Source organism: Branchiostoma belcheri, unplaced genomic scaffold (genome assembly GCF_001625305.1).
Source record: "Branchiostoma belcheri isolate BF01 breed outbred unplaced genomic scaffold, Haploidv18h27 scaffold18, whole genome shotgun sequence".
NCBI lineage: Eukaryota > Metazoa > Chordata > Leptocardii > Amphioxiformes > Branchiostomatidae > Branchiostoma > Branchiostoma belcheri.
In genome coordinates, this window is record NW_017803268.1 from 988,642 (window position 1) to 1,003,693 (window position 15,052).

General features: G+C 38.3%; 1 protein-coding gene across 2 annotated transcripts; it reads left to right on the forward strand.

Moving 5' to 3' along the window:
- The first annotated feature begins 1,650 nt into the window (after positions 1–1,650).
- Positions 1,651–14,097, forward strand: LOC109467431 (carnitine O-palmitoyltransferase 1, liver isoform-like). 2 transcript variants are annotated; one of them, XM_019765407.1, is made up of 16 exons: positions 1,651–1,813; positions 2,260–2,399; positions 2,942–3,113; positions 3,657–3,896; positions 4,995–5,180; positions 5,762–5,846; positions 6,108–6,222; positions 6,823–7,027; positions 7,687–7,737; positions 8,482–8,684; positions 9,302–9,551; positions 10,082–10,216; positions 11,127–11,279; positions 12,186–12,299; positions 12,663–12,755; positions 13,219–14,097. In XM_019765407.1, the coding sequence occupies exons 1-16, from the start codon at positions 1,673–1,675 to the stop codon at positions 13,297–13,299; spliced, it is 2,364 nt and encodes a 787-aa protein (XP_019620966.1). In that variant the 5' UTR covers positions 1,651–1,672; the 3' UTR covers positions 13,300–14,097. The 2 variants fall into 2 exon arrangements, with proteins under 2 accessions (XP_019620966.1, XP_019620967.1); XM_019765408.1 differs by lacking the exon at positions 7,687–7,737 and having other exon boundaries at positions 13,219–14,095.
- Positions 14,098–15,052: the final 955 nt, after the last annotated feature.

Below are 15,052 nucleotides of genomic sequence, written 5' to 3' on the forward strand. Positions count from 1 at the left end.
ACTTTGTAAGGGTAGTAATATACATGTAGATGACTGCTTATTATTAAAGTTTAATCTAAAGGCTGTACAGCCTACATATTGTGTCTTATTACTAGTAGTCTATGGTGACCTTTCAAGAAACAGGTATCCATAAAATGGCTAGCAAATGTTGTCAATGCTTGGCACAAAATAATCTATGGGGCTACCAAAAAAGCTATGGGGCCACATTGGCCAGCTTGTCCTGCATTCCAGTACATGATGTTTGAATATACTAGCTAGTTTGTAGCCAAATGTGCCCAAGCGACTACCTCTATATTATTAACCGGCCATCTGGTCATAATGACTGCTTTTCTCGGTCCCCTTGGTGGCTGTCTTAGACAGGTTTGACTACTTAATTAGGAACAGAGCTGGTGTGTTATGTAATTCTTTTACACCATGATACTACAATGCATGTGACATTTATATTGTAGTTTGCACAAACATAAAAAATATCAAAGACTCAAAGTCAAACAGACAATTGCAACATCCTACAGTGGAAGTGGAATCTAGACATTCTTTTGTAACTTTAGTGTACTTGAACAAAGCTTTACATAATAGCGTACTTGAACATATAAAAGGCCTGTCTGCATTTCGCAAGTCCTTGGCATTCATAGGGGCAAAGTCCACTCTGTGTGTGTTCATATGTGGACTTTGACCACACGTGAGTTACCTGAATTAACCCCCTATGTGTTTATAACATAAGGATATGGAGACCTAATCTTGTTCAAACTAGACTTGCGTAGTACAGGTACTGTGAGGTACAGACCGGAAAAATCTTGTACCTATTCCAAAAAGCCCAGGAAACATCAGTTCGTTTGTTTACACATGAATAATAACCTGTCATTCAACCCTTACAATGTATGTGTTTACTACAATGTACTACACGTACTTGTATGCACATGCGCAGTGTGCATATACAGAGGCAGAGCGAATCATATATTATTAAAGGCATGTCGAATGAAAACAAATAGCAAGTATGTTTGGAGTAAAATCTTTTGTTCTTTAATGCATGATGTTTTGCATATTGGTTCGAGTCCAAAAACCTGTCATCTAATTTTTCCAGTCTAAACCAGTACAGCCATACTGGTACCCACTGCTTTAGTGTAACACATGTGCACTGATCTTTTATTGACTCACCTGCATTTAGAACAGTGTTCCACTGAACTTCCAGTGCCATACCCAGGCAGTCCCTTTCACAACCATTTTGTTTTAGGGTTTGTTGCAGGACTCCTCTAGCCTTAGCTTGAAATTTTTTGCTATCAGCCCGCCAGGTTCATCATTGGGCTCCCCAGTGAAATTTTAGATTTTCAAGCCTTCAAAAGTGCAATTTTACTCATTTTGAAAGGCAAATCATGGTGTTGAGACTGAGAGTGGTTGTCGGTGGTCCTTCGGATGTTTTAATATTTTTACTCAAGATTTTTGTTAATTTTGTATGTCAAGGTGGACGGATTCGGTTTTTAGAAAGTTCCATCACACTGCATTTATTTTACCAGCAGCTACACTCAGATTATATTTAAAAAAATGTTTTTCAGGCAGTGCTGGAGTTCCAGTAATTGACAGAAAAACTGGTGCTGGCCCTGGTTTGTTGTCTCAGAGAGCTTACAAGCATTTTATCACTGTTTTTGCAGGTATCCTTTGATCTACTGTAGCCAACATGGCGGAAGCTCACGCTGCTGTGGCCTTCCAGTTCACCATCACACCTGAAGGTGTAGACTTCAGGATCAGTAATGAGGCACTGAGGGCCATCTACTACTCTGGTGTACGCTCCTGGAAGAAGCGGTTCGCTCGCTTTAAGGTACTGCAACTTAGTGTATGATCTCCTGTATCTGTATCTGTATCTGTATAGCCAGTATAATTGCCCTTCAGTGTAACACAGCAGCTACGTATACCATCTTTACTTTTGATTGCTAGTACAAATGTAATTTAAAGAAGTAAATCAAATCATAGTACTGTTTCAGTCTTTAAAATAAGGTAAAACCGAAAGTCTTTAACATATAATCAACTTCATGTGATCTTTTCAGATTGTTTGTATTTTTACTTAGGTACTACCATATGTTGAAATATTGTAGTTAAGTTTTCAATTTGTTTATATTGTTAGTTGAAGCATAAACCGTGATGATAAAGCAATTTGTAGCTTCTTTGTTCACAATTTTACAGACAATACAGTTGCAACATACCTGTTGCACCCATTTGAAGAAATGTTGAATACAAGTTGTTTGACAAGCTATTTGTTTTTTCTAGAACAATTTCCTGACAGGGCTGTACCCGGCCAGTCCCACCAGTTGGTTTGTGGTGTTGATCTCTGTTCTGGCTTCTGTCTTCATGCGAGTCGACCCTTCTATGGGAGTGATTCAGGTTATCCAAGACCGCCTAGGATTAAGGTCAGTTGTAGTAATGTATAGTATTATTACATAATTTCATTTTGGGTGCACAACATGAAATAAAGTAGAAGTGCTAGAACATCAGCAAAACCATAACTAATTCTCGTACAAGCATGAATCTGAAATTCTATAGTTTGCAAATTTTATGCAAGTGATACAATAATAATCAGTGGTGAAATGCATGTGAAGAATATTACCAGACGTACTTAATAGTACTTTTACATCAATATCCTTACACAAATACATGTATCTGGTGTATTGTCATTACTATTGGTCAAAAATAGGAGCAGGACTCCAATTTTGGGTGCACAAAAGTGCGTACAAAAATGTATTTCAAACACTGATAAATATGTACATGTACATGTCCATTCAACATATGCATATGTGTGTATTCAATGAGACTACCTAGAATTAAGATCATCTAGTGAACAAATATTATTCACTTTTCAGTCTATATTTGGTGGTTCGTAAATGATTTTAATGATAGTATAGAGCCTAAGACTCTCAGGTGAAGACAGCTATAACCTTGCCTCTATTTACAGCAACTACTTTGCAGCGCCGGCAGACTTGTACATCAGTGTAGTGATCTTCTCCACCGTACTGTGGATCGGGATGGTGTACATGCTGCGCTACATGCTCAAACTGCTGCTGTGTTACCACGGCTGGATGTACGAACCACACGGGAAGTTCTCTCTCGTCTCCAAGATCTGGCTGGTGAGGTCACCTATTCACAAACTAGAAAAAAAGGGCATACATAAAGTAGATTTTAAATTAGTAGACACAGTCTTCATCTAATTATCAGTCACTGTCATATTATGCATTTTGAGTTCCATACCTTAATCTAGTAATTATGAGGAGTTACAATGTATAAGACCAAATAGAAATTGTTCTTGTATTTTCCTTTTGCTGAGTTAATTTGACAAAGCCAAAGTGGAGTGCAGTGCAGCAGCTCCACCTAGTGATTCTTATTATTACTGCATTGATTAGACTGCTATTTGCATGTTCCCAGACATTGGAAAGTGTACAGTTACCAGCAATTTTCACTTCCATGAGGTGTTCTTGTACTTGATGCTTCATATAATAATATACTTTACTATAATTGTACAAATGTACATGGTATAATTAAATGATAATATTTTTGCTCACAGATAAATTTTCGTTATACAAGAAAAAAATCATTTTTGGTATTCTATGAAAGGGTAAATCTCCATTTCAGTACATGTAGTTCCCCTAGTGATGCACAGTTATTCTTTCCAGGGTTTAGTGAAGGTCTTTTCCGGCAGGAAGCCTCTACTGTACAGTTACCAAGCCTCGCTGCCTCGGCTGCCATTGCCCACCGTCCAGGGCACCATCAGTCGTTACCTGAAGTCCGTGCGGCCGCTGATGACCGATGACCAGTACAAGGAGATGGAACAGTTAGCACTGGACTTCCAGGAGACCCTGGGCCCTCGGCTGCAGAGATACCTGCTGCTCAAGTCCTGGTGGGCAACCAATTATGTAAGTGTCTCCTGTTGAGTCCTTTGCTGTAGACTTTGTAATTTGAGTTAACTACCATGGCCAGTAGGTACAATGCCATCAAACTGTTGTTCTGTTGGAGGCCTTCTCCTCTTGCCTGTTTTGGCAACACTTTTCTAGATTTGTCCGCCTTCCATAAGGGGTGACTTTGTGGCAGCAGAGCTTGGTACTAGAAGTCTTTTTTTTTTTACATCTATCTGTACATACTTTTTTGTTTTTGTGCCACATTGTCATGATTATGTGTCTGTATATTTTGGGACATGAAAGCTGAAATAAACAATAAACGAATGCACCTCTACCAAGACACCTTGATATTTGTCCAAGTATTCATGGAACTTCATTGTATGATGGTGTTTCAAATTTCAACATATGCCAATATTGTCAAAAACTTACAAAGTGACATAAATTCCTTAACATGTTATTTTACTTCAACTAGTGCTGCGTACCGGTTCACTGGACTTGGATCCGGACTTGTAAGAATGTTTAGGTTCAAGTCCAAAAAAACCTAAAAGTCAAGAACCGAGTCTGGACTTATTACCATAAAAGACCATTTCACATACCCCTTTTCTTTCCAAACCACCTAAAACCTTCCGTAGATTGCAAAAACTTTGCTGCAAAATGAAGACAACATTGCCATTGGGCATCGTCAAGTGTCGACCTCCATGTTATGTGCCCAAAGTTTCGCCCAGATAACATTGCAAGGTTGCAAGGTTGCAATTTTGTATATGACATGGGTTTAGGTCCGGACTTACAAGTCCGGAACTGAACCTAAACCTCTGGACTTGAATCCGGACCTGAACCTAAATGTGGGTTTAGGTATGCAGCACTAACTTCAACAAGACTATGTGTAAACATACATGCTTTTTGCTTGCAATGTAGTGTATGCTTTGATCATGAGAGTTGAAAGACGTTTCATTACAAATTGATCAATATGATTTCCCTTGTAAATTGAACATACAATGAACAATATATAACTTTCTACCATCTACACGACCCTGTATTCAATAAAAATTTGCTGCCAAAAGGCTACTAGTAACCTAAGCAAGTCAAAGGTTAATCCCCAGAATTTGTCCCTCCCAGGTGAGTGACTGGTGGGAGGAGTATGTGTACCTGCGCGGGCGCTCCCCCATCATGGTCAACAGTAACTACTACGCCATGGACGCCATCTTTGTCCACCCGACACAGAACCAGGCCGCCCGCTGCGCTAATGTCATCTACTCCATGCTGCTGTTCCGCCGGCAGCTGGCTCGAGAGGAAGTCAGGCCGGTAAGTTTTCCTAATGCTAAGTGTTTCCGAGCTGTTGTACATTATGTATTGTAGGAAGGTTAATTTCACCCAGGAAGCATGTTTGAAGCCTTCAAATACGGTATTCGGGCTAACCCGTACCAACATAACACTTTAACTTGGCATCGGTCACATTTATACACTTATTCTGGATTTCTTACATGTTAGAGACACGTTTCAGAGTGGATATAAATGTTTCCAAGTTTTAAAAACAAGAAAGTTTTCTCGTTAATGCAATCAAACAGGGTTTGGATCAGTGTTATAAAATGACTGAGAGGCTAGGCAAGTAGACACAACATCAAGAGGTCACGGGTTTGAACCCTGACATTTCTTGCTAGATGTTGTGTCCCGTAGAAAGGCACTTAACAGAATTTTCCTCACTTCACCCAGGTGTTAAATGTGTACCTGACTTTGATTGGGAAGGTAAAAGGTATTGGAAGGAGAGGGATGGGCAGTCCACCTTCCAATACCATGCCCTAGACACAGTGGATTATCAACCCACTGCCCTTTTGACTATATAATACCCTTTACATTTTTGACTAACAAATGGTATGTTTCTGTAGATCCTGGTGTCCAATGCAGTGCCTCTGTGCTCCTGGCAGTATGAACGGATGTTCAACACCACACGTATCCCTGGAGTGGAGACAGGTACATATATATGCTTTTTAAAAGATTAAAAGAGTCAGTATCGATAGAAAAGATGCTGACTTGACATTCTATTTCACATGGTGGGGAATTTCAATCTTCACGGGGAACAACGGACGTTAAGCCGTGCAGTGAGTGTGAGTGAGTGATGAGATGACCTGAGCATTATTTTTGGAAAAGGTAAAAAAATGTCTTTTAACTTTTAGATATATGAGATAATAGCTATATATATATAGCATCATGCTTTTGTTTTTGTCTATTCAGACAGCCTACGTCACTGGGATGACAGTAAACACGTGGTGGTCTATAGTAGAGGACGTTACTACAAGTTGCCTGTCTACTTTCTCGGCCAGCTCATTCGTCCCTGTGAGATCCAAGCGTAAGTAGCAAAAATTTCCTACAAACAGTTGCTCTCTTTTTGAGGGCCATGTCCTCTATTTTTCTCATTTTGTTCTCCCTTCAATTTTAATGTACATGTATTCCAGTATGTATCTTATACCGAAAAGAAGATTCTGGCATAAATTCTATTTTTTGTGTAGATCCAAGTACTTATGTCTTTACCTGGGAGAATGGGGAATGGGGAGGGAGCTCCCAAAATTGCACATGGCATTTCAATTCATGCTTCAGTCAAAGTTGATGATCAGGCAATAATGTAAGTGACTTTAAAAAAACAGAAAAGAGTAAAGAAATAACGCTGGTCAATGTTTGAAGGCTTGCAAAGATGCATACATTTTCTGTTTATGTGGGGTCGTGTGGCATAACAGCAGTGCTTGACTCGGACCCAACAAGTCCCGGGTTTGAGTCTGACATGCCACTGATTTTGTGCCCTTGGGAAAGGCACTTTACACCACTTTCCTCACTTAACTCAAGTGAAAATGAGTCATGTCCTGTCCAACAGCTGTCTGTGTCCCACGTGTATTGTATTGTTACAATTTCAATGAATCAAATCAAAATATTATGATTCAACTTCGATCTCCAGGCAAATTGAGAAGATTTTGCTTGACAAGTCGGAGCCTGCTTTTGGGGAGGAACATCTCGCTGCGATGACGGCTGGGGAACGCATTCCGTGGGCCAAGGCTCGCCAAAAGTTCTTCAGCAAGGGTGTCAACAAGACCTCACTCGATACCATCGAGCAATCCGCATTCTTTGTCACACTAGATGAAGAGGAGCATGACTATGACAAGGTATAGGAGATCTTTAAGCCATAAATTTATTAAGGCTTAATGCTATGAATTCTTGTCCATGTATTACTAAGTAGTCATTTTAACGTTCCTTTGACAAGTGTTAGCCCTGTCAATGTACTTTATTTGTGCTTGTTTGAATAAACTAAAACATGACAGCAGAATTGGCTTAAGTCTTCAGTTAAAGCTTGCTTGCTAGGATCATAATTAATGCACTATAGTTAGTAAAAGCCTTATATGATATCTATCCATTCTTTGGAAGTGGCATGGAAAAAAAACTTTAACTTAGTTTAAGACATCGCTGCAGAATTAGCTACTACCAAAATTGAACAAGTTGTGCTCTATTTTTCCTTGTTGCAAACAAATACGGATTTACAGAGTTTTAAAACTGCGGTGGATTCAAAGGTAAGATTTGCATCTTTTAATGTAAAAAGAATAATCCATTTCTCCTCTTCAACATTCCTTAGTTTCATAAGCTATTCTAGAATTTAAAAAAAAAAATGCCATAACTTAATTATCAAATGCTACCATGCCTGTCCAAGCAATGTTGGATCATCACACAATGCTTTTAGAAAGTCTTAGTCTGCTAATGTGCTTAACCCAATGTTGTTGTTTTTCTGCCCCTTTTTTGTCTGCTTGCAATGAACGGACAAACTACGTAGTTCTTTCAGGATTTGCTTGAACCAGCTGGAAAAAGAAATGTCGAGATAGTGGTATGTGCTTTTAGACTGCGCACAGACATTGGTGTCTATATTATTTTGGTTGTGGTTCTCTTTTTTTTTTTTACCCCTTATGGCCTTAGCAAGCTACAGTAGTTGCTTTTTTTCAGTGGTGCAATGGTTAACAATACTACATGTACATGTCACCAAATACTTCGGCATGAAAGTTCATCTGAGTTGGTAAATTACATTATGAAAAACTTAAACTGTTCTCCAACTCAAAATTTGACTCACAGCATTTGGGTCAGATAGCTGAGGAAGACTGAGTGATTCAGTCGAAAATTTCTGGTGAGTCAAATTTTGAGTTGGAGAAAAGTTTAAGTTTTTCATAGTCACCAAATACTTGTAAGCATTTGATATGCTGGAATAGTGTAAGGAAGTAGGCTTATGTAATATTGGTTTCAAATGGTGAGGAGGTGATGGGCAAAGAAAGTCCCCTTTAATTTTTGCATTAATGACAATTTCTAAACAACCACACATTGACTAAAAGTGGATTTATGTGGCCCATGATTTAAGAATTGGAATAATGATGCAAAATGCAAAAATAACACATTTAAGACACAGCAAAATATGCAGATCTATGAAATTTGCTGAACCTTCATTGGTAGCCCAATGGTCACAGCTTCTAGGTGGAAAGGGGCCGGGTGTAACATACTTGATTAACTCAAAACATGCAGAATTTTTTGAAAGTACTGACTGTTTTTATTATGTCCCCCCCTCCCCATATTTACTTTACAGGATGGTCAAAATGACATGGTGTCGAGCTATGCAGAGTCACTGCTACACGGGAAGGCCTACGATCGCTGGTTTGACAAGTCCTTTACTCTGGTGGTTTACAAGAACGGACGTATCGGGGTGAACTGTGAACACTCCTGGGCAGATGCACCCATCGTTGGACATCTCTGGGAACACACCATGTACTATGATGGAAAAGGCATTGGGTAATGATGATGCTGACTATTTATTCTGTCTAGTCCAAAAGCCCTAGCCTCTACAAGGCTCTATAAATTTGCCAGAAAGACAGATAACATACCAGGGGAGTTGGTCCGCTAGAGGGTACATTTTGTCACTCCCAAACTACATGTAGGTAGCGGCAAAATGCACTTTCGAAGTCTTCATAGTGTTCCCCTTTTCTGCTGTTTGCTGATACATGTAACTTGATAATAAGATTGTGAGATGTCATTGAAAGACAAGTTTCAATAATCCCTAAATTTGTTCATGTTTCTATCAATTTTTTCCTGAATGTTAATCGGACCGCTTTGACTTACATAAAGAATGTACAAAACGTATGTTAAGATTGTATGTTACCTTGAGGGCTGACTAAATAATTATATATGAACATAGTTTCTTGACAACCATAAAAGTAGGCCAATTTACAAGCAAGAAACATACGAAAACTGCAAAGTTGTTTGCAGTTTTTTTAATGCTTTTGTGCGTACCCATATACAGTTCTTGTATGCTTTTGTGCATACGCAGGGTTTTTATATGCTTGTGTGCGTACACAGTATAATACCATAAGGTCCTTGCCTTGGTGTAAATTTTTGGTGTATCCTAACAGGTACGGAGAAGACAAAAACACCATCGGACAAGCGTCCCTCCCCCTGCCTCCCCCTCTGCGGCTGAAGTGGGACATCTCGGAGGAGTGTAATGAGGTGATTGAGTCCCAGCTGGTGACTGCAGCGGCTCTGTCGGAGGACGTGGACATGCAGCTCATGGCCTTCAAACACTACGGCAAGGACGTGTGCAAGAAGTGCCGCATCAGCCCAGACGCATGGATACAGATGGCTCTGCAGACAGCTTACTTCAGGGTACGTTAAACTGCAGTATATTGCATACAAAGTTATGACTATAATGGTCCCTTTCAGTTTGGGAAGACACATAAGTTTCTAGCAAATTTTCATGACAACTCGGTTCTGTGACTTCAAATGCACGACAGAAATGAAAGTACAATAAAGTTATGTATAAAATACTAAGCAAAGATGGCTCTACAATAGGCTTGTGCATTTATCAGTAATACTTTGAAATGTGACTGAGGTTTGAATATGACCATTCAAAAATTCCCATTGTTAAGTGACAGTCGTAAATGTACTGTTTAATAGGTACAGAAAAAAGGAAGCATCATGTATTGGACCAGGTATAATCTTTGAAGAGATGGCAATAAAGCATTAAGACAAGATTGCCTGATAGAATTAACTCTGCTATGTATACATGATGGTATTTAGCAAAGTTTACTCTGTAACATTACAAAAACAAGTTTTAACCACAGTATGATCAATTATGATATAGTCTTGGATATATTAAAAAAATTATTATGATTCTTCTTCTTTCCACACTCTAGGACCAGAACAAGTTTGCGCTGACATACGAAGCATCAATGACTCGTCTGTTCCGTGAGGGTCGTACCGAGACCGTGCGCTCCTGCACCATGGACTCCTGCAACTTTGTACGCTCCATGGATGACCCTACCAAGACTGTAAGTCTGACAAAACTTACTGTCCCTTTTTTAAACAGGTTCATCAGTCATGTATAGATTTAACTGTTAGTAGCACATTCATACTAGATCAGTGACTGTTTTTGAAAGGTAGTAAACATGCACATTGTACCTCCTACTCTGCAAGGAGGCGGGGGAGGCCAGAAGAGCTACGCAAGTCTCAACCTAGTCTTGTGTTCTATTTCAAAAACAGTCACTGATGTGTTCTACTACATTGTTTGTAACAGCCCTTTCTTTCTACTTCTGGGATGCAAAGTGTTGCTGGAAACAGTTTCTTGTACATGCATGTAGAACTAAAATTTGACATTTTGTATGTATACATTTGTATATATATGTCTAGAGCTAGAAGTTCAAGGGTTAGGTGTAACAAGTCGATCGGTGTAATATAGCCAGCTGCCGCCGCGCCGCGTGCCTGCGAAGCTGGTGTGTTACGCCGAAAGGCGGTTATACCGGCTATACAGATACAGATACAGATACAATCATGTAGCTTTTACTGGCCTATGAGTAAAAATAATAAGTCTTTTGTTGAACACACCTTCAAATAGTGACTTTAACATTTTGTATGTATAGCTTTTACTGGCCTATGAGTAAAAATAATAAGTCTTTTGTTAGTTACTATAGATGTGAATGAATGAATGACTGGTTTATTTCAATTATAAAATCAATAATAAAATCACAGACTAGATGACATGCCATTGCAGTTACAAAATCGCTGAATTGAGGCATGATTCACAATTAAAAGATTAAATTTTGTTAGATTACACAATTATATACGTTTATATAAGACAAACAGACACCACATGTGATATTTTTCAAACCCCTGTTAAAAACCCACACCTGATCTAGATGTGAATAGTATGATGGACATTCAGTTCATTACTTGTGTTTTCAGAATGAGGACCGTATCAAGCTGCTGCACCAGGCAGCCATCACCCACCAGAACTCCTACCGGAACTGTATGACTGGGACAGGTATCGACCGTCACCTCTTTACACTCTATGTGGTGTCCAAGTATCTCAAGGAGGACTCCAAGTTCCTTGGCAAGGTCAGTAGTTCATGGAACAAAAGTTGTACATCTAAATCATTGTGTTCTCATAGCTTTGACAAGAACAATGTAATTGGAAAAACATGTTCTCCTGTACTAGTAGCTACATTTACTCAGTCCTGGCATGAAATCTTCATGGTGAAATGATCTCATTCTTCTTGAAACACTGAGCTGTAGAATCTAGTTTTCTGCAGGAAGACAAGCTCTTTAGGTCTATCACCCAGTTTGAATTGTAAAAGCTGTGATCAGTGTACAGAAGTATTATGTTGGGTTGCCGAGCTGTGTTTTGTGTGTCTTCTTTCTAGATTGAGTAGGTTGACAGGAAGTGGGTGTGGGGAGGGGAGATTAACAGGCAGATGGTCAAAAGGTTTACATGACAAGATTGACACACAAGTAGAATAACAGGAGGTCAGACACATAAATTCAGAAATGAGGTCACAAAAAAGCCCAAAATATTTGACAGAAAAGTCTGATTTAGATACAAGATACAAGATACAAGATCTCTTTATTGGAAATCGCAGTGTTGCCACTGAATTAAAACCAATTTACAATTCAAAATAAGGAATTCATTAAAAGGTGGAATTCATTAAAAGCTGGAATGCATTAAAGTTCACAAATATGGACAAATTATACACACACGTTACAAAAAGGGTTACTGTCCGTGCTGGTTTACAAGTCTTGTCATGTACGGCACACAAGAGTTCAAGTACCGCTTCGTTCTGGCTTTCGGACAGTTCAGTTTGTGGTTGTTGCGTGTCACTCCTCCTGTGATCTGAGCCCTGGGTGGTGGGAGCCAGTCCCTGAACTCAGAGCCTAGCAAGGACCTAGCAAACTTCAGAGTCAGCTGTTCACGCCTGTTAGGTCAGTGTTCTGAAGTATTCCCATAATGCCTGTTTCTGTATACAGGTGCTGAGTGAACCCTGGCGACTGTCGACCAGTCAGACTCCTCACCAGCAGACCAACCTGCTGGACCTCAGGAAACATCCCGAGTACATCTCAGGGGGAGGAGGCTTCGGACCGGTACTTCAACTTTCATTATTATCTACTATGTACTGTATAACCCATTCAAGTCATGTTGACAATAAGTTAAAGGCTTAACAGAATGTCAGAAAAATATGTAACATAGAGTTGAAGAATTGTAAGATTCGGTTGGAAAGACACAGTGAATGTTCAAATGTTATAGAGTCTGAAATTATTATCGGTTACATGTGTACATATATACGGATACTGTGAATGTGTGATATACATTGTAGCTTATAGCTGGAAGCATGTTTGTTGCATGGGCATGTAAGCGTCTATGCTGCCATGACATTGGGAAGAATTGGATAGTGTTCAGTTGAATGTTTTACTGACTATAGAGTGTCCATGTGTTTTGTTGCCCAGGTTGCTGATGATGGGTACGGTGTGTCCTACATCATTGCTGGGGAGAACGCCATCATGTTTCACATCTCCTCCAAGCATTCCTGCAACCACACTGTGAGTGTCACTTCAATGTGTCAACATACAATGTAAAGCTTATTTTCCATGGTATACTTAGGACTTAGCCTTTAATCTAATCTGTTCTAGATCTTATTTTCTGGGCTTTTAACTGTACAGACTGTTTCAATTTCTACATGTAGTTAGGGCTCTTTCTTACTCTCTAAATAGAGGATAGGCATGTTTTTCAAATCTTTTTTAGACATCCTGTTAGGCTTCTTTTCTACCCGCTTTTCTTTGCCAGGATACCGAAAGAGAAGCCATCAAAATACAAACTTTGAGAGCGTGACAAAATGTCTATAAAAGCTAGAAAAAAATAGGAAAACAAGAATCATACACATGACTGTATATACATGTACCTCAAACATATTCCTTGTTTTTTCCAAGCACACAACTACCCTGTGTATGTTGTCTTGGTAATTCTGGATTATAGTAAACAAAATCTTTTGTCTTTATTTTTCAGAGTTCCAAGAGATTCATGAAGAACATTGAGAAAGCTCTGCTGGACATGAGAGCCTTGTTCAACATGACAGACAAGAAATGATTTCAGCAACCCAAGCCATACACTGAACAGGCTCTCTACTTAACAATGCAAGAGGTCCAATGTTTAAGAAATAATGTAATTGTTTGATTAATATCTAACACTATAAGGGTGGTGTTTTAGGAAGCTTTCTTGTTGTGGCGAGATTTTGCGGTTTAAATTTTTGCCATAGTTTGATACTAAAAAGCAAAGTGAGGTGAACTTTAAAAACTGTTTTGTTGAAAATAGGAATATTTAAGGTGTTTGGGTTGGTACTTTTTGGTGTAACATAGTTAAGGTAGTGACTTTTGCACCTCAGTCGGCAAGAAAAAACTGTCATCACAATTTTATCCAAAATACCACAACAGTTGATTTGAGAACATCATGATATCTATTATCAATAATATCTTTATGCTGTTATTGAGTGTTGTTAAAGTCCCTTGTATAATGTAATTGGGACTAGCTTCAGGAATTTAGATTATCAATATGGGTGACAATGTACATATTCAAAATGATTCAACAATTTGTGCTATTTGCTAGAATTATTTTCAAGAGTGCCAATCACAAGAAGTTTTGCATAACACATACACCTTCTTTGTGGTTTTAAAGTAATTCAACTGCCATTTTGAAAGGCAAGATAGATATGGAAGTATTCAGCTTTTGATATTTTGTTGCTGATGGAAAACTTTTAGAAATGTTGAAAAAAAATTAAGCAAATTGTTCATTGTATGTCATTCCGTTTTTTTCTGCAGTGTATGCATGTTACCTGTTTCATATGCAGGCAAGCATTTTGAGTTACATTTTCACTGTGTGTATACATGTATGTACATATGTGCATGTATGTATAATTTACCTCAGTGTCATATGATACAATTTTTTAGTATTTTATCTAAAAAAGTTGTTCACCTGAACAAAATGTGGATTGTGGTGTGTTTAGAAATCGTTGAAGCCAAGTAATTTGACATATAAAAAGTTTAGGTTATTTTGGGTTTATATTTAGTTTGTTTGAAAAATTGATGTTAATTGATAGTAAAAAGCCATTTAGCAATTATAAACTGTTGTCTTATGTATACTGCAAAATACAATGCAAAAATTTAAGGCTGTACCATACATGTTCTAGTTGGACACTACTTTTGACTGTACATGTATAAATTGTAATGTTTAAATCAGGGTAAATGCAGTGGCTGTGTCCTTGGATAGTTATAAAGCAAGCTATTATAATATTACATAAACACATTATTTTAGTATCATATCATATTGATCTTCCCATTTTAAATTGCTTGAAAGTTATTGTTATCGTCGGTGAAGGGGTATGCGGTGACAGCATGCAAAATGGGTACAAGTTTGTTGCAGTTAAGATACATTGTGCTCAAAATGTTCGAATCACTTGTACATGTAGTACCAAGTGTATTGAATTTCATACATTTATTTACCTTTTTTGCTTTTCTTGTATGTTGGTATTTTAGGTAGATAAAGTACTAGTAGTATTGCTGTTATACACCTTTACAATGTAAAATTAATGTAGGAGATGGGGAAGTATATAAAATATAGAAAATAAGTGAGATTCAAGCGTGCTATGTGCTTTTTAATGTACATAATTGGGTCCTGTTGTATTGTTTAGAGAACTACTTCAAAATGGTTAGTATGAATATGGAGGTTATGGAACCATTTATTTTACTTTTTCTTGCTCTACCAACCTAACCGTTCAGCAATCTGTTATTGTTTTGGAAAAAAGAAAAGCTTTCATGGAATAAAAGAGATCAAGAGCAGATGTCTG